Source organism: Corythoichthys intestinalis, chromosome 16, assembly GCF_030265065.1.
Source record: "Corythoichthys intestinalis isolate RoL2023-P3 chromosome 16, ASM3026506v1, whole genome shotgun sequence".
In the NCBI taxonomy this organism is placed as follows: Eukaryota; Metazoa; Chordata; class Actinopteri; order Syngnathiformes; family Syngnathidae; genus Corythoichthys; species Corythoichthys intestinalis.
Genome location: NC_080410.1, coordinates 16,964,337 through 16,984,396, shown reverse-complemented (window position 1 = coordinate 16,984,396; position 20,060 = coordinate 16,964,337). Strand labels below are relative to the sequence as shown.

Here is a 20,060-nt window from a genome sequence, read left to right as displayed (position 1 = left end):
GCGATTTATCTTTCTTATCAATGAAAAAGAAACCAGCCCCCACAGGGGATTTGGATGGTCTGATTAGCCCGGCCGCAAGAGACGATGTTATATACTCGTTCAGGGCTGCCTGCTCCGGTTTGGACACCTGATACAGTCTAGAGGAGGGCATCTTAGAATTGGGAATCAGATCAATAGAACAATCATAGGGGCGATGTGGTGGAAGCGACTGTGCTAGGTCCTTGCTAAAAACCAACTTGAGGTCATGGTATTCAGTGGGCACTAAAGACAAGTCAATCGAATGTGGTTTACGAGTCACAGACGCTCCCGAGGAAGATGAGGCTGCACGCAAGCAATGCGAGTGACAATGGACACTCCAATTATTTATCCTGGGGACCTCCCAGTCAATGTCTGGATTATGCTGCTTTAGCCAGGTTAAACCAAGAACAACCGGAGCCAGTTTGGTGGGCATGACAAAAAATGGCCGACGCTCACTATGATTACCAGATACCACCAAGGTGAGAATGTCGGTCTCATGTGTTATGGTGGAAATCAAGTCCCCGTTAAGGTCCCGTACCTCCCGAGGCTCCTTCAATTTAATCAGGGAACCACCAAGTGTATCTATAACAGAATAATCCACGAAACAGTCGTCAGCCCCCGAGTCTACCAAAACAGTTACCTTACAACTGCGTTTCCCTCCCGTAATAATCCCGGGCAATTGTAGTCTTGTGTTCTTGAGCGGTTTGGCAGTCTTAGTAGCCATGTGTGAGTACTCACATTGAGGCGGTGGTGTACCACTGGAGGGGAAGTGCCTCGCTGCGTGGCCACTATCTGACGTCGGTACCTGGGCAAGATGGCCGCCGGGGGCTGCACGGGGATTCGTGGGACAGGAAGCGACGTGATGGCCGGGTTCACCGCAGTACAAGCAGAGCCGCGATGCCATGCGTCGGTGACGCTCCCTTGTGGTGAGACTCTTCCCGCCGAGCTGCATAGGCTCCTCCTCAGTCGGTGGCTGCCACTCAGGGTCCGACGAAGAAAGGGAAGCCGGATGGGAGACCGCAATGCGCGCCGCTGGGGCAGCCCTCCTGATGACTGCGCCTGTTGACCGGCCGTGCCACTCCACGCCTCTTTCGCGCTCCCGCTCCCGAAGTCGATTGTCCAAACGTACCGAAAGTCCAATCAAATCCTCCAAATCCACCGCTTCATCGCGGGAGGCTAGTTCGTCCTTCACCTGCGGATTTAGCCCCCTCCGGAATATACAGCGTAAAGCCGCGTCATCAAAGCCGCTCTCAGCTGCGAGAATGCGGAAGGACACCGAATAGTCTGCGACGGAAAGTTTGCCCTGATTTAAGTCTAGCAGGCGACTCCCAGCCTCTTTACCCCGAATGGGGTGATCGAAAACCCTCCTCATTTCCTCGACGAAATCAGGAAAGCAGTTACGAACTTCGGGGGACTGGTTGCTGGTCGCCATGGACCACGCTGCCGCTTTTCCGGTAAGAAGGCTCATGACGAAAGCGACTCTGGATCTATCGGAGGAGTATGTGTGGGGTTGTTGATCAAAAACTAGTGAACACTGATGCAGAAAAAGCCCGCACGAGCCGGGTTCCCCATCGTAGCGTGGCGGGTGCGGAATGTTTGGCTCACGTAAAGGAGTGGAAGTCGGGGCGGACGGCGCCACGGGGGGAAAGTGCACTGACGCCGCGGTAGCGGGTGAAGCGGGACGGTCACGGTAAGCACAAACTCTGTCGACCCGTGCCTCGAGAGAGCACATGTTAGCTGTTAATGCGTTCAACGCCGACATGATCTCATGGAGAACACGATCGTGTGGGATAGCGTGCTGCCTCGGGTCCGAAGACGCCTGGGCAATGCGCTTGCTGTCTGCGGGGTCCATTTTATGGCCGAGATATTCTGTTATGATCCGCGGATGCGGAGAACAAGATTGAACCCAAAAAACAGACAACAGAGGGGAAGCGTTCGGGGATTTATAAATCACAAATAAAAAAACACGCGAACGCGGTAAAAAGGGGATACAAAAGGGGTCCGTGACAAATAGGTCGACGGGGATCAAAAACGCGAAAACCGAGCGGAGGGCAGAGAGCCAAAAAGACAAACAAAAATACACTCAATACCTGCACAAGGTAGAGGATCACAAAACTAAGACGTCCGACGAACTAGAAGGCAAATACGAAGCGACTCGAAAGCAGTACGTGATAATGGCGACCAGCAAGGGAAATATCTCGGCGTTCTTCTCCCGGATAGCCTGCGTTTATATGCTATAGCTGACGAGCAGGGATTAGCTGCAGGTGCGACGTCGGCACGCCCCCACAGCCGGCTCTGCAACAAAAACAAATTCTGACAAGCAGCAGAACGCGACAGATTTAAAACGATTGATGCATATGCAAAACAGGTCAATAAATCACAGTTTACAAAATTATTAGATAAATATTAACGAAGGTGGCGCATAAGTCGAGCCTTCCATCATCAAAGTAGAACGCACGTAGTCCATATATGTCCATCGACGTACAGTAAGTGTTGTGAGATACATTGAGTTGTCCTCCCTTGCCTAACAGTGTTTTCCACCTGTAAACAAACGAACAAAAAACTTGTAACACTTGCATTTATGCGTTTACATAATTATGCCATCCTACATGTACTGATTCGCAACAGCCTAGCAGCAGATAGCATGTGTTGCAGCCACAGCAGTACAGTAGTTGTAGTAAATAATATTAGATATAATCATAATTACAATCATCATCGTTTGGAATAGGAATCGAGAACCAGTTCCTAAAGAGAACCCGTTCCGCGTGTTTCAATTCCATGGAATCGTTTGGCAGTCTATCTACAATTCTCTTATCAATTCCAACCAGCACAAATTACATCACGTAACTTACGCATGTTACGCACGCTCGATGGTTTACCATGTGCATTGCAGCCGTAAACATAACAATGACACCACGTAGGTTCAAACGCTCGAAAGTGGCTTCACTTCACGAGGAAACATGACAACAAAGCGACGTGCAGTCATTGGAAGGTGGAATAACTGCGTTGGGAGGGAATACGACCAATATGCCAATATAAACCAATATTTTTAATTTCAATTAGAAAAAATTTTCAGTAAAATGTTACACATTCTTGTGTATTTACCACATATAGCCATAGTTAACATTGAGGCTTTGGGCCTCTTTTGACCTCGTTGTGAGTTTGTAAGGTTGTGACTTCGGATTAAACAAACTTGATGCCAATCAAAACGTTTGTTCTTCTTTTTCCCCAAATTAGAATCGATAAGAGAATCGATTATGAATCGAATCGTTAAGCAATATCGATAATGGAATCGGAATCGTAAAAATTGTATAAATTCCCATCCCTAATTATTGTAATAACAATATCAAAGACAACAAGTCGTTTCATGCGCAAGAGTTTAGCTTTAGTATTTTTGGAGCACCGGACACATGAAAATGCAGGGATAGGAAGAACATACCTTCCATAACACGAGTGGCAACATGGCTACATAAACACCAGTTTTTTGTGTTGGCACGGGCGTAGTTTCACATCTGCCTTCATGAAAATGTTGTCCTCCCATGTCGTGATGATGGCAGATGGATGCAGTTTTTACAAATTGGCTTTTTTGAGGGATTTGATGAGTGATGCCACTCCGCTCCACTGTTGTTTTGGATAAAGAAAGTGTAAAACGGATGTCACGAGCAGAAATCCAGAAGTAAGGTGGAAGTACCTCGGAAACCTATCTATACATGGTACAAGCAAACATTGGGTTGCTCTGTATATCTTCTAGATTAAGCTTTCTTAGCCATTATAAACACATAGCATCAACCAATATTAAAGCTAGCGGTCAGCAGATTTCTCCAAACAAGCACACCGGGGCATCCTCTTGCTAAAATTTAAATGGCTTTTTAGAGAGAGGGAGAAACTCAATTTATTATCTCACTTTATAGCTTTTAATCTCTCATCTGGTCCTAGGGCAAAAACAACAATCTTGGCAGCCCTTCAGAGGTGAAAGGTAAACTGAGACGACTATTCGCTACAGGGAAGAAGGGTGTTACTGTGTGATTGGCAAAGGTGACACCTTTAGACTGATAATATCAGTTTTTAAAAAGACAAACGGATGGACTAAATCTCTTGGTTATCCTCTGCCATTTCTACCAGTTGTGAGGTGGACAATCAGTTGACATAAATGGGCTTTGCTTTTGTGCTAAAATCAGATTTCTTTATACGTACTGTGTATCGTTTCAAGGCTTGAATTATAAATTCAATTAAAGAGCATACGACAGGAGAAAAAAAGTCTTAAATGGCATTATTATGTGAATTAGAATCATATTTTGAGACGATTCGACTATATACAACAATTTAGCAAAGCGCAGATGACGAGAAATTAGTCTTTTAATCTGCCGGTTAGCCACGCCTACCATTATAGGGCTTTAGCGTCCCCAACAGGTGGATGACGTCAGCGGGAGACTGGGCTCATCGGTTTTACTATTCAGCCCATTGAGGGGGAATTATTCAGAACGAGTAAAACGTGATGAAGAGAGCCGCAAAATGTCATTGTTTCAGGTTCTCTACTCCAATATTGTTACAGGATATTCTTTTTATCCAAGTATTTTTCCCCAATAGCTATATACTGGACTGTCTCAGAAAATCAGAATACACAATATTCTAATTTCCTGAGACAGTCCTGTATATATACACAGGACTGTCTCAAAAAATTAGAATATTGTGTATTCTAATTTCCTGAGACAGTCCAGTAAATGGCTTGAGAAGGACCAGTCAGCCCGTCAAGGGGGAACTATTCACAACGAGGAAAACGCCACGAAGAGAGCTGCAAAATGTCATTATTTCTGTCTCTTTACTTCAATATTTTTACAGGATATTCTTTTTATCCAAGTATTTTCCCCAATTGCTAAATAAAGGGCATGGTCATGACAAATAACAGTCTTGTGCTAAATGGAATATGAAATAATAAAAATGCATTTATTCAGGACGACATGGCAAAATTACTCCATAATGATCAAAACTGTCGTCTTCACCTTTACTGTCGCACCTCCCGAACGATATTTTATGACACCTAAATCGGACATATGTCATTTCCCTTCCCCGGCTTCGGAGAATGTAAACAAACCAAGAGGCGTGACAGCAAGCCGACATGCTAACCCGAACCGAGTGATGTTTCAAAGTCTTCGAAGCGGAAAATCACACATAACTAGCCTGGATTATTTGACATGACGACTGGGTTGTCGATTGTCTTCGCGGATCGTCAAACCGCCCGGCGGAGAGCAATTTTCAGTTCGTTCCCCGGAGGAGGGTGGCTGCAGTTGTTGTGCAGCTAACGTGCTGCTAATGTGCATGAGGAGAGCTTTTTACATGCCTATCAATGATCAAACGTAAGTAGTCCTTTATTTAAAGAAAGTTTGTCGTGTTTACTTTGTAATCCCTGTATTCGTATTTGACATAATACTAAACAAGATGTTTACTCACTTCCTCGTAAGTACAATGGTCCCACAGTAGTCGGGCTTGTTTTGGCCAATATCTACGGTGAATGGGAACCTTTTGAAACTCCAAAAAGGCGCATACACCTCTCCCTCATACAGAATGATTTTTCTGCAGTCGTTTGGCTGGCGTGATGCGAAAAATAAACGTATTAATCCGCAAAATCAGCTGAATCCTTTGTCCTCATACACAACAGTACGCTGTATAGTGAAGAGGACGCCTTCTCCCGTACACGTCACAGCGCCCTCCTCCTCAATGCAAGACCGAAGCCATGGGGCGCGATTAAAAAAACTAAATAAATATAGCGATCGCTTCCACACACATCCAAGTGGTCCATATCATTCAGGAGCATAAAATACCGCGTGTATTATGAAATAAACATGCTTTTTCGTGTCACATGCACTTTAAAGCTTCATTTACACAGCTGGCCGTCGTACAAAGTGACTCTAAATGAAAAAACATTTTGATTTAGGTAAAAGATGTATTTGTGGCAATTAAGTCTTCTGGATTACCATGTTTTTTTTCATGCTCTATTTGTTTCCGTGATACCAAGGTGACCGTTCCTGATGAAACAGTCCTCCGAGGTCATTACGTAAACCTTCAACATTTCTGTCTGAGATTAAAATCTTTGTGTTACAGCCTTGACATTTTTTCTTTTCCTACATTGTTTACATTTTTGCCTGTAGTGAAATCACCGAAATCGGTCCAATCTCGTGTAAAAGGATTCGTCATCTGGAAAGTTTGCTGCTCCTTTGTTGTTGTCCTCACGCTCACCTGCATCACAATATCCCACCAGCTGCAGTCTTGCGTGATTGAAATTTTTATTTGGGGAAACAAATGTGCCGTCTGGTGAAAGCAAAAGAAGAATGTCATGTCCATTACTGATTCATACAACCATGCGTGATGATGATTATTAATAGTAGTTAGATGAATCAAATGATTGACTCTTTGGCTGCCATTGGCGGCAATAGACATCTAATTAATTTGACTGGGAGGGATGGCAGCCATCATCCCCAAATGAGTTAAAGATTCAAATAATTTCAACACATTCAAAGCAAGACTTCAGTTTGTTATTACATTGCACTCCATAAACAAGGCAGTAGCATTTGTCTAATTACGTATTATTATAAAGGTTAAATTAATAAAAACTGTATTGTACATTGGTCTGTCAATTTTAGATTAGATTTTCTTATAATTCATTTAAACACTGTTTTATACTGTAATTTATATGTACCCAGTCTTGATGGTGGTGACCTCACATCGCTCCTTTTATCATTGTTTTTTTTTTTTTATAATTCACTGGATTTGACAGTCAAACGTGCTACCTACTGAGCTACTGCAGACCAGCATATGTATATACTGTATATATATAAATATACTGTATATCACATTTTTCTATGGGTGAAAATACTTTTTGCTTGTGAAATACATTTTTTTGCAAGTACTTTAGTACTTTTACTAAGTTATTTTATGCCCCTGTATCTGTACTTTTAGTTAAAAAAAAAAAAAAAAGTGAGTACTTCATCCAACACTGCAGTCCAGCTGTGTGCGTGTAGAAGATTATGAAACATGACTCCGTGATGGCTTAAAAGAGTTTACACTCAGGTAAGGGCAGATTGTGCTGTTGGCTCAGTAGTTAGCACCTGACTGACACAATGACAACTTGGGTTGGAGATGGGGGGAGAACAGGAAAGGGAGCAGCGTGACATCACCACCATTAGACTGGTTATAATAAAATATACCAATTTTACAGTAATTTGACAATGGTTGTGTTACGGTTTCTCAGTATGTTTAATGGAATAATTATGTCAACCACAGCTGCCAGTATATTACTGTAAATTCAAGATTTTCATGCTGTACATTAGAATAAAATCCTGAAATCTCTAAAAAAGCCCAGTCACACAGTAAACAGATTTTACATAAGTATTGTATAATCTCTGTGTTTGTAGCTGAAATCCCTGCCATTGACGGCGCTAGGCGTCCAGTCCATTTGAACAGAGAGGATTGGCAGCGTTCATTCGCTGCCACCCTCCCAATTAAAATGGATTGGACGTGACAAACTCATTTCACAATCGAAGGATGAGAAGGGAACGGACGTCGTTCATTGTCAATGGCCCTGTAAGAGTTCATGCAAATGTTCATGTATTTCTATGTCATGTGTTTCTCACAATTCTGGATAAACGCCTCCACCAAAACGTGGGATTTGTAATTTCCATCCAATATGCATACCCACCATGAGTGGGTCCTTTACTAAGCCCGATAGATGACCCTTGAACATAAATAGAATAGCATGACTCCAAGTGGGCCTTTTCCACCAAATGAAAGCAGGAACAAGACATTCATTCTGAAGTATGTATGAATCATCATCACAGCCAGAACCTAAAAGCAGCACCTTTAGACTACAATATAAATGAAACCCCTATTTGTTAAAATACTTCAATTTTGAATATTTAAATGTATACTGTGATTCTATGAAGCCCTCTGGAACATTTTTGTGATTATGGCTACAATAAATTTAAATATGAGTTGTTCACATATCTGCAGTTTTGGTATTGTCGCAAACATAAAGTCAGTCCACATACACATGCTTTTGAGGACCACACAAAATAATCGGTTGAGCCAGATCTGGCCCTTGTACCTTAAGTTTGAAACACTGTGGCACCATTATTTTTTTGTGGTATCTATATTTAGATGACACGTGTTCCAAGGTGGCTTCGGGCTTATCGGCGTTCACGTTATTGTCGCTGCTGGACAAGTATTGTGATGATTGTGTGAGTGAAATAGTACAGTGCTCCCTCTAAGAGCCTGGGGACAGCTGTGGAGATAGTGTTTATTAGTCCCCTGACACTCTCACATGTTTATAATGAGGACCTGATAGAGATTTTTTGACTTCCAATATTTTTTTCATGTTTTGCCAATATCGATCCAATACCTACAGAATACTTTTAGATACTTAAACATCATGCATCGAATATTTATATATTTATATCCTCTTTATTTTGGGAACCAAAAAGAAGTGTATTGCAACAAACTTGTTCTACCAACAAGGCTATTAAAAATGAATTACGTAAATAAAAACTAGAGGGGCACAGAGTGAACAGACTGCCGCCTAAGCAACCAAATTCAAAGCATCACCAAATAGAATAAAAACATGGCCGCCAATAACACTCTAAAACTTATTTATTTTAATTAATTATATAGTATTGCCGGCCATTGAAAAGAATAGATGTCCAATTTAAACTGCAGGTACTGGCTTTTAATACTGTAGCTACATTTTTCAGTGGCAATATATGTATTTATTTATTTATTTAGATTATTTCAGGCCATGACTGTCCTTGTCAAGACAACATATATACAGCTAAGACAACAAAAAGAGCAGTAAAACAAGTTAAGCAACATTGCAACATCAATTACACGACTGAAAAGGAGCAGGAAGAAGAAATTTTATTTAATCCCGCCCTTATTCTCATCTAATTAAGGACAAACAATTATAAATGACAACAATAACTATACCAAAAACGGTAACAGACAATTTACCAGCAATGGTAATAAACAACCAGCACGCATTACAAGACAAAGACTACAGTGCTGGCCAAAAGTATTGGCACCACTGCAATTCTGTCAGATAATGCTCAATTTCTCCCAGAAAATGATTGCAATTACAAATGCTTTGGTAGTAATATCTTCATTGATTTTGCTTGCAATGAAAAAACACAAAAGAGAATGGGGGGAAAAAAATTAAATCATTATTATTTTACACAAAACTCCGAAAATGGGCCGGACAAAAGTATTGGCACCCTTTGAAAGATCATGTTATGCATCTCTAATTTGTGTAATTAACAGAACCTGTTTTTTTACCTGGTGCACATAACAGGTGGTGGTAATAACTAAATCACACTTGCAGCCAGTTAAAATGGATTAAAGTTGACTCAACCTATGTCCTGTATCCTTATATGTACAACATTGAGCATGGAGGAAAGAAAGAAGACCAATGATCTATCTTAAGACTTAAGAAGAAAAATTGTAGGGAAGCATGGGCAATCTCAAGGCTACAAGTCCATCTCCAAAGACCTGAATGTTCCTGTGTCTACCGTGCACAGTGTCATCAATAAGAGTAAAGCCTATGGCACTGTGGCTAACCTACCTAGATGTGGACAGAAAAGAAAAATTGTCGAGAGATTTCAATGAAAGATTGTGCGGATGGTGGATAAAGAACCTCGACTAACATCCAAACAAGTTCAAGCTGTCCTGCAGTCTGAGGATACAACAGTGTCAACCCTTACTTTCCGTCGGCGTCTGATTGAAAAGGGACCCTATGGTAGGTTCCCCAGGAAGACCCCACATCTGACCCAGAGACATACAAAAGCCAGGCTGGAGTTTGCCAAAAACGTTTTGGAAGAATGTTCTCTGGTCAGATGAGACAAAAGTAGAGCTTTTTGGGAAAAAGGCATCAACATTGAGTTTACAGGGAAAAAAACGAGGCCTTCAAAGAAAAAAACACCGTTCCCACAATCAAACATGCCGGAAGTTCCCTGATGTTTTGGGATTGCTTTGCTGCCTCTGGCACTGGACTGCTTGACCGTGTGCATAGCATTATGAAGTCTGAAGACTACCAACAAATTATGCAGCATAATATAGGGCCCAGTGTGAGAAAGCTGGGTCTTCCACAGAGGTTATGGGTCTTCCAACAGGACAATGACCCAAAACACACTTTAAAAAGCACTAGAAAATGGTTTGAGAGGAAGCACTGGAGACTACAGTGGCCAGCAATGAGTCCAGACCTGAATCCCATAGAACACCTGTGGACAGATCTAAAAATGGCAGTTTGGAGAAGGCATCTCAGAGACCTGAAGCAGTTGGCCAAAGAAGAATGGTCAAAAATTCCAGCAGAGCATTTCAAGAATCTCATTGATGGGTACCGGAAGCAGTTGTTCGCAGTTATTTTGTCTAAAAGTTGTGCTACCCAGTATTAGGCTGAGGGTGCCAATACTTTTGTCCGGCCCATTTTTGGAGTTTTGTGTAAAATGATAATGAGTTAATTAAAAAATATATTTCTTTTTTTTTTTTTACATTCTTTTGTGTTTTTTCATTGCATTTGCTTGCATTTCATTGCAAGCAAAATCAATGAAGATATTACTACCAAAGCATTTGTAATTGCAATTATTTTCTGGGAGAAATTGAGCATTATCTGACAGAATTGCAGGGGTGCCAATACTTTTGGCCAGCACTGTATTATTGTAATTGAGAATTTATGTCAGTATACTGTGACCAGACCATAAATTTGTATAACCTTTTAAATCCGTGGATAGCTTGGCATTGCTTGTGTTGCATTTCCAGATTATTCCAAAATTTCACTCCACACTCAAAGACACAAAAACCTTTACGAGTTGTTCGAATTTTTGGTATTGTAAAGACTCCATATGCTCTTAAACTGTGAATTCTCTCTTAAATTTTGAAAAAGTTTCACAAATTAATTGGTAATAATTTGTTGAATGCTTTATTGAGAATTACTGATTTATTATACTTCACAAGATTGTTAAGTTTTAGCAGCTTTGAGTGAATAAACAAATTGTGCGTGTGCTCCAGAAACCCGACCTTATGGATGATACGCACGATGCATTTCTGGAAGGTGACTAAAGGATTTATCGTACTCTGATAGGTGTTTCCCCATACTTAAACACAATATGAGAAGTATGGGAAAACCAAAGAGCAGTATAAAGTGCGGCATGCGTTCTCGTCAAGATATTGTTTAACTTTATTTATAATTCAGAGACTCTTGGAAAGTTTTGTTTTTATATGGCTGATGTGGGGTTTTCATGTCAGTTTACTGTCAATTGTAACACTTGAAAATGTATTCACATCTACGTTTTCAATTTGGATACCATTAATAATTACATGCAAATAAAGATTAGTTTTAAAGCTACCAAACATCATTGCTTTGGCTTTAATTAAATTTAATGAGAATTTTATTCATATCCATCCATTTTTCAATTGTAATTAGCTCCTTGTTCATGGTCTTTAACAATTCATGAAATTATTACTACTATAAAATACATTGGTGTCATCTGTAAAAAGAATATGTTTTAGAGATTGAAATACATTAAATATATCATTTATATATAGCTTGAATAGTTTTGGCCCCAACACAGACCCCTGAGAAACACCACAAGCAATACTAAGTTGTTTTGATGTATGCTGTCCCATTTTGACATACTGAACCCTTCCGCTTAAATAACCATTTAACCAAGTGTGTGTATTTAAAAAAAATACAAAGAATATTTATTGTTTTAGAAATATTTCTGATACTAATATATGATAATATTTTTGACGGGGGCTGGGGGCGGGCATGGGGTTGGTTGTGCGTCCCCTTTTCCCATCCCTGAGGGCTGGTTGATGGTAGTGCAGGTGGCCCGGGGGACCACTCTGGATCCCGGGGGGGTGACGATGGCTCCTTTGCTGGGCTGCGGAAGGAGGGATGCGCTGCCCCCCCCCCCACTCCCTGGGCTGGCTGGGTGGGGGTAATGGCTCTGGGTTGGCGCCTGTGCGGTGTCTCCGCTCGTCTGCGTGGCTGTCGCGTGTTTGGCGGGGCTCGCATGCGGCTGGATGTGATTGGGCCGCCCAGGTGGGGGGTCCCGGGACTGGCGGTAGGGCGGGCGTAGGGTCGGTTGCCAACGGGCTTACACTCACAAGGGATTCACACGATTACTGGGTTCTAGCTCACAGAGCTGATTTGTGTACACCCTACCCCTCACAATCACTTAGCTTATAGACTTCCCCACCCCCTCCCCTTCTCTCCCGGGTGAACAGGCCATGGTGTCAACCGGAAATACATCTAGCTGACGATAGCACCAACATATTAATATATTAATAGTTAGTGTAGGCGTTGAATGTACTTCTTGTTGTTGTTTGTGTTTCTTTTCTTTCTTTTCTTGTGTTTATTTTCTTCTGTCCCCACACAACCCCTTCTGTTCGCTGTTCTGTCATAATAAACCAGACATGTTGAATGATCACAATGGGAGTAAGTCATATTCTCAATGTGAAACATTAAAACTGTTCAGACCAACCGGATACTTAGACTTCCATTCTCTGTGTCAAACAGCTGAACAGGACAGGTTAAAAAAAAAAAAAAAGATTTTTGATGAATAATATTTCTTTTTAAATAGAAAGTTTCCTCCCAATTTTTATCTGAAAAACAAACTACACAATGTTCTTTCAATTAAAAAAAAAAGACAATTTTCATTGACAAAGGTTCAAAAAGCAGATTTGGACAATTTTTAGTTCAACAATGTTTCTAAACGATTGCTTATTTTAATATTTGGACTATAAGACGCACCTACACAATTTGACGAGAAACTGTAATTGTTCATATATAAGTCACACTGGACTATAAACTGGGAAAAAAGTAACGGTTTATAGTCTGAAAATTTACGCTAATTTGATACTAAATTAGTTGATTAAATCTTTGGATTCACCCCTTCCACTCAAAATTGATTGGATGACTATAGTATTGAAAGATGAATATTCCCAGCCCTATAAATGCTTAAATACTTATCATCTCCTTTGACTTGATTTTTGTTTCATTATTGAGTTATGTTTACTAAAACAGTATTCTTCAGTGGTGAACCAGACACATTCTGATTGTTCTTTATAAAATTTTTTTTTAAAAATAGCCCCCTTCCATTTCCCCTCTCACTTTTCCCTTAAGTGGAGATAACATCTGGGATAAGAAAGCGGGAAAGAGCAAAGAGGGAATGGGAGGAGGGAGCATGTGTGTGTGAATTCTTCAAAATGTTGTGTGTTCGATCAGCCTGAGGAAGGGAACCATGGGAGATAAGCTTGTGACAGCTGCCAAACACCTCTGTGTGAGTGGAAGTGTGTGCGTGTATTTGTAATGGGCCCCCCATTCAAGGAGGGGTGAATCCCCACCACCTGCCGACTTGAGTCCCTTCTGGCAGGTGTGAGTCCGTTTGTATGTGATTCAGAGCCCTGATGATTGAGAAGCATATGTGTCAGTGTTATCAGCGGCCAGCATCTCAGTGCAATAACATTAAAACATGAGGTGCGCTGATGGTGGAGATTAGAGAAACGTGAGGAAACGTGAGCTCTGCGCATTTGGAACACATTCGATACTGGGCAAAGTGAAAATCATGGTGAAATTTAGCTCGCTAATGAAGGATGCAATGAGGAACATCTAAGGATAAAATCATATGCGGAGTTTGACTTTTGGGACAGGGGGGCACAACATGTTGAGGACCCTGAAATGCAGTCTCAGCAATAACATTTCCTTACGAGAATATTCATAATGATAAGTTGAAAATGAGCGTTTTTTGTTTCCAATCATTCTTGAGGGGACTTCTAAATCAGGCTGCTTAGGCTATACTTTTCGCCAAGATCGTCATTCATTAAATATGGTACGCCCGTCCGTGACGTGCCAATGTAGTTACCCCAGTCAAAAATGGTATCCCCTGGAGGGAGCTACTGCGCTGCACTGATTTGCTTAATTTCCTTGTTTTGGTGATGTAGTTATCTACAAGGTTTTAAAACATGGCCCATCCATCAAAAAACCCTTTTTTTTCCAGTTGTATAATGTAACATACGCACTGAACATAAAAAAGTCAATGTCCAAATACAGTATATAACTTTGGTTCTTTTCTGGATTAAATTAATTGCTATCTCATTCATTAAAAGTCGACATAACTCATAACAAATGTGTGTGTGCGCGCTCCCGCGGCCAGGGGACGCAATTTTTGACGGGGGTAACAACATCGGCAAGACACCGGTGGTGGCTCTGTTGTAAAATTAGCGTTTTTAGTGAGGCAAATTGAAACTCCACTTACCATATTGATGGTGGTCTCTGGCGTTTCATGGTCCACATTTTTCAATCACTGGTTCTTGCTCAGTAGTTGTTGTCGGTTTTGACAGCGTAGGTTTGAAAAAACTTACGTATCTCCATCTTGTCTCTTTGGTCACATGATCTGTTCGGAAAATAATTTTGACCCATCATAAAAATATTTTTTTTGTTCATTTAATTCATTTTGTTGTTTGTTCTAATGCTTTACAACTTTTTAAAGACAAAATTTTACCGGAAAATTCATGATTTTAAAATCATATATAGGAAAGTCAATGACATGCAATGACACTTATCGGCCACCAGGTGGGGCCTGCCCCAACCCCTTAAACTCAGTTTATGGATGTAATATTAAAGAAGCTAATAGAATTAAAAGATGATACTGTCGTGTTTAAAATTCCAGAAAAATACGGTTGTACCTTTACTTACAAAATTAATTGCTTCTGGAAGTAGTTTCGTAACTTAAAAATTGTGTAAGTAGAGACGTGTTTTCCATGTAAATGCTCTAATCCGTTCCAAGCCCCCAAAAATTCAGACATAAATCTTTTATAATGCATAAAAATGCATCAAAACATGTAACAAATACATGTTGCAATTAGATTATGGCATAATAAACAGTTGTGCATAATGTCAAAAACCAAGAATATAGAATAAACGTTAATACACTCATGTAAAGCTGTCGGAACACCAGAGGCAAATGAAGGAATACACACATACACATACAGTAGAGGTCCCTCTTAGCCAATTGGATGCCAGGAATGCTCAGCAATAGCCAATGACGGAGCAGCTATATGTAAGTACACTCAGTAAACTCTGTGAGCTGTGAGTACCAGCCATACTGTATGTTTACCTTTCTTATCCTGAAATTTCTTCTGTAACAAGAGGCAATATTTTCCCATTGAGGCGTGTCCTAACCTTCTGTATGTAGAGACATTCTTAAGTAGAGGTACCACTGTAGTGTTGCAAAAAAAAGGTGTTTTATCAAGCTAATCTGTGAATTGCCACTATAAAACGTCTTGTCAGACTGTTGAGCATTTATTCCTTGTCACCCTGTCTCCCACCGAGCAGCCTGCCACTGCAATCTTCACGCTCGTCGCTGCCGCTTCAACATGGAGTTGTACAAGCTGTCGGGCCGCAGGAGCGGCGGAGTGTGCCTCAACTGTCGTCACAACACGGCGGGACGTCATTGCCACTACTGCAAGGAAGGTTTCTACAGGGACATGACCAAATCCATTTCACATCGGAGAGCTTGCAAAGGTAAAAATACAAAGTGACCTAAGTTTAATATTATTAATTTCTTATGATTTTATTTACTGGGCGTTTAATTGAAATTTGTACTGTTCTGTCTGAGCTCCTTAACTGTCTCAATGCCACTGACAATGATAGACGTCCAATCATGTTTTGTTGTACTCCTGCCGTCTCCCTCAGTTCAAAATAGACAGTAGAAAATACAACAGTGTGGTCTATGGGAAACATTGCATTTACATTAGGAAGTGTTAACTCGACATAAAAGCGCTGATGGGAAAAATACGCTACAATAACGCTTAAAGTAGAAATGGACGTCTCCACGGCTTCTTGTTCTTCATCAACTATTTCCGGCATACAGTGGTACCTAGACATACGATCGCTTCGACACACGATCTTTTCGACATCCGACGTAAAATTTGACCCGCCATTTGTTTCTACATCCGATGACATGCTCGCAATACGACGACATGACACCACCGCAGACGAACGCACGGCGGATTTTCTTGTGTGAGAAATCAACACAGGTTTCAAAAAGGTTGGTACGGGTGGTGAAACAAAGAAAAAGGTGACGCTTGGCTTCGAAATGACGATGCAAATTATAGAGGAATATGAGCGTGGGGTGCGCATCCGTGAAGTGGCTCAACAATACATCTCTACGGTCCTCCTCCGGCACTGTTCGCCAGTCTTTATAAATTAAGGTGACAATTATTATTGTGGTAATATCGCCAAAGAAATCGCCATCTTCGTCACATTTTTATCATTTATTTCACAACTTATCAAACACAAAATGCCTACCGCAGTTGACAGTGTTCTCAAGAAAGCATTGAAAACAAAAGTAAACTCAAGCTCACCACTCCCTTTCTCTGACACGTCAGCAATGTGGTGCGTTCAGGTACAGCAAAAAATGTCCGCCACATTAGAACCCTATTCTTTACATTATTACAAGAATTATTATTATTATTATTATTATATTATTCCGATTTTTATTTCTAATTTATTTGTTTTGCTATGTGTAATTGCCATTTGTAATAGTACCAGCAGTATTTATTAAGGATTTAGTGTAGGTTTTTGGGCTGTGGAACGAATTAATGGAATTATAATGTATTCCAATGGGAAAATCCTGCTCGACATACGACCATTTCAATTTACAAACGAACAAATTAACTTCAAATGTAGAGGTACCACTGTATTTCATAATTTTAATCCCAATCCCAATTGGGATTTCATTTTCAATTTACATTTCAATTTACAAACGAACAAATTAACTTCAAATGTAGAGGTACCACTGTATTTCATAATTTTAATCCCATTCCCAATCGGATGAAAGTAATTTTGTTCACATAGTCAAGGCCTGCTTCATTTTTTACACCGTGTAAAATAATGTTACTTGGACTCTTTAAGTGACCAATTTAAATCATCTTCCCCCCCCCTTTTTTTTTTTAAACAAACCCTTATCTCAAACTTAATCACAGCCCTTTAAGAGCAACTGCACCTGCAAAAAAAAAAAAAAAAAAACGAAAAAAAAACATTCAAACACAGCTCTATAGAGAATAGACGTTAAGTACTTTTAATGGAATGAGAACTTGCAAAATAGTAGGTAAATTTATTTTTTAAATATATGAGGTGGCCAATTCCCATTTTAGGTCAATGCTGAATGATGCAGAAAATTCAATGCAGAAATCTAATGTTATAGGACAAACGTGGTAACGAATGCAGGCCAAGGCTGTACAAAACAACATATTTTTACTGCCAGTTCATTGAACAGAATATACGGAACACCTTTAATCCGTTGTTAAAAAGTCAACACTGTCAAAAATGGGGGCTTCTATGGTTGTCATCGGACATTAGCCAGTCATAAATTCCTGTAAAATTCCAGTAAAATAATCCCTTTATTCACAAACAGTAACCAGTCAATTCTCCTACTGTCATGCTTGAGGTATTAAAGGAATTCTTTGGAAAGTTCAAAATAAAGGAGCCACCTGTCTCGGTGCTGGTGAACTGACCCGTAAAACCACAAAGCTGTTTGGGGTCCCCTGTGAATGACTGACAAGACATAACATAACAAACATAGTTGAGGTGTTAGCTGATCCTGGAACTAGCTCACAAATCTATTCATACTCGCTTTGAGACACACAAACACATACACGTACACATGAAGAGATACAACACGCTGATGCAGGTGTGTGCACATACCAGAGGATTATTGACCAGGGAGACAAAAGGAGAATATATTGTGCTGACCAAACCGTTTTAGACATTATTCATTGCAAGGATGCTTCGCAATTTTTTTTTCGTCCACTGTATCAGCGCACCAAAGAATTAACACATTTTGACCGATTGACACCATTGAAACGTTCCAAAAATTCACGCAACGCAGGCTTTCTTTCAGTTATGCTTATTATTGCTCCAAAAACACTTTTTTTTTGGGGGGGGGGGGTATTTATTTTACAACTGCAAAAGTTTAGTTTTCGTCCAGTTCACATAATTTGCACATCACAATTCACTAAAGGTGCACAAATTTGCCAGTTAGTTTTGGGCAAAAAACATATGGTTGTGCCCATATTTGAAGAAAAAAAACGGTCCCATACATTTCTAATGCGTCCATTCATTTAAAATGGCACATACAAGATCCACAAAACTGTCATTATTTTTGAGAAAAAAATCAATGCCCCAAAATGAACAGGAAGTGACCCAAGAAAGATCCAAAATCAACAGGAAGTACCGTAATTTTCAGATTATAAAACGCTACATTTTCCCTCATTTTGAATCCTGTGATTTATAGTCCAGTACGGCTTATTTGTTGATTTGACAGCGGCGTCATAACACTGCCATAAGACAGTCATAATTATGACATGACACTATTATGACATAAATGAATGCTTATAATAGATGTCATTAAGTGTCATCCGGCAAATTATGTCACTAACTCAATTTATGTCCATCTGGGATCTTTTACATCCATTTAAAAAGTGAGATAATTTGCCAGATGACACAAAATGACATCTGTCAAATGCATTCATTAATGCTCATGGCAGGTTCCTGTCATAGTTACGGTGGTCGAATGGCACCACTGTCAAATAAAGTGTTACCAAATACCGTAACTAGCAATTAATGAAACAACTAGAACAGTAATTGAAGAAATAATTAGCTCAGAACATGAATTTTGATTGTTATTTGAATCTGTAGTGCTGCAATGCACGCTAGGAGGCATGTTGGATGACAACAGTGTTGACAGCAGGTGGCTGGAGAGGTTGACTTTCCCCCTAAGGGAGCAGTGATGGACAAATGTAGCTTCCTGAAGCAATTAAGTTTTGCAGCCAATTGGTTCAAAGCTTCATGGTGGTTCATTTCGTCTTTTGACAGTCTTATGATGCCCCTGTCAAATAAAGTCTTAACGCTTAATATCTTTTGGTGTAAATACCCCATAATACAGTGAGGACAGCTGTGGCTTATAGTCCGGTGAGGATAATCTATGAACAAATGCCGTTTTCGTGTCAAATTTGGTGGGTGGCGGCTTATAGACAGGTGCGCCTTACAGTCCGAAAATTGCGGTTACCAGTAAATGCACCTGAAATGGCAGTGGATGGGTTCATCCACTGCCATTAATGGCGATAGACGTCCAATCGGGTTTGGACGTCTATCACCATCAATAACAATGAATTAAACAGGAAGTGCCCCAAAATCAGCAGGAAATGACCCATAAAATCCCCCAAATTAACAGAAGGTGCCCCCGTATCAACAGGAGATGACCTGTAAAGACCCTAAAATCAACAGAGAGCGAGCCACAATACTGTAGTTCCCGACGTAATTTCTCTAGAAATGCGTTTTCTTGTTCTTTCATATCATACAGTATCTATCAGTGTTCTATAGTCGCTATTCTTCCTTTTACAAAACAACATTTGGTCACAAGGTCTAAGGAAAATATAATGAAAACCAAAGCTTTTATGACCCATACAAAGAAAAAAAAGGCAAGTCAAAAACTGCCTGATAAACACAGCATTGGGATCGATTTACTGCTTGTGGTAAGGCTATGTTGAACAAACGCTTGATAGATCACCCACACTTCCAGCATTGTTTAACTCTGCCAGTCTAAACATTTTCACACATTAGAAGAGGAGTTACATTCAGAGTTTGGATCCGCCGTCAGGTTAATGGAAGAGATTTTCTCAGATGGATATTTCTAAAGTCTTTCTAAACAGTTGGATCAGTACCGGACCAGCTCAAAACCTCGCCTCCTTTTTTCCGGGTGCTTGGTGATCAAAACTAGGGGTCTGATAGCAGGTCACCAAAACTGGCCAACCTAATACATCTTGAACAGCTTATATTTACAGTATTGTTTAAATCAGCCAACCATCCCACTCTGTGTTTTCATGGACATGATGATATTGATCATGTTTTGGATTTTTTTAAATTTAATTATGCTTAGCTAATTAATATATCAATCCAGATTGGGTAATTGTTACACTCCTGTTTGCAGGGTACTGCA

The 20,060-nt window shown here is 40.3% G+C and overlaps 1 protein-coding gene across 1 annotated transcript in view; it reads left to right on the top strand.

Annotated features, from left to right (window-relative positions):
* ntn1b (netrin 1b) overlaps positions 1 to 20,060 on the top strand; it is a 114,239-nt gene that overhangs the window by 36,160 nt on the left and 58,019 nt on the right. The window contains exon 3 of the mRNA XM_057817222.1: positions 15,395 to 15,583. Within this exon, the coding sequence (XP_057673205.1) occupies positions 15,395 to 15,583 (189 nt within the window). The remainder of the gene's footprint in view (positions 1 to 15,394; positions 15,584 to 20,060) is intronic.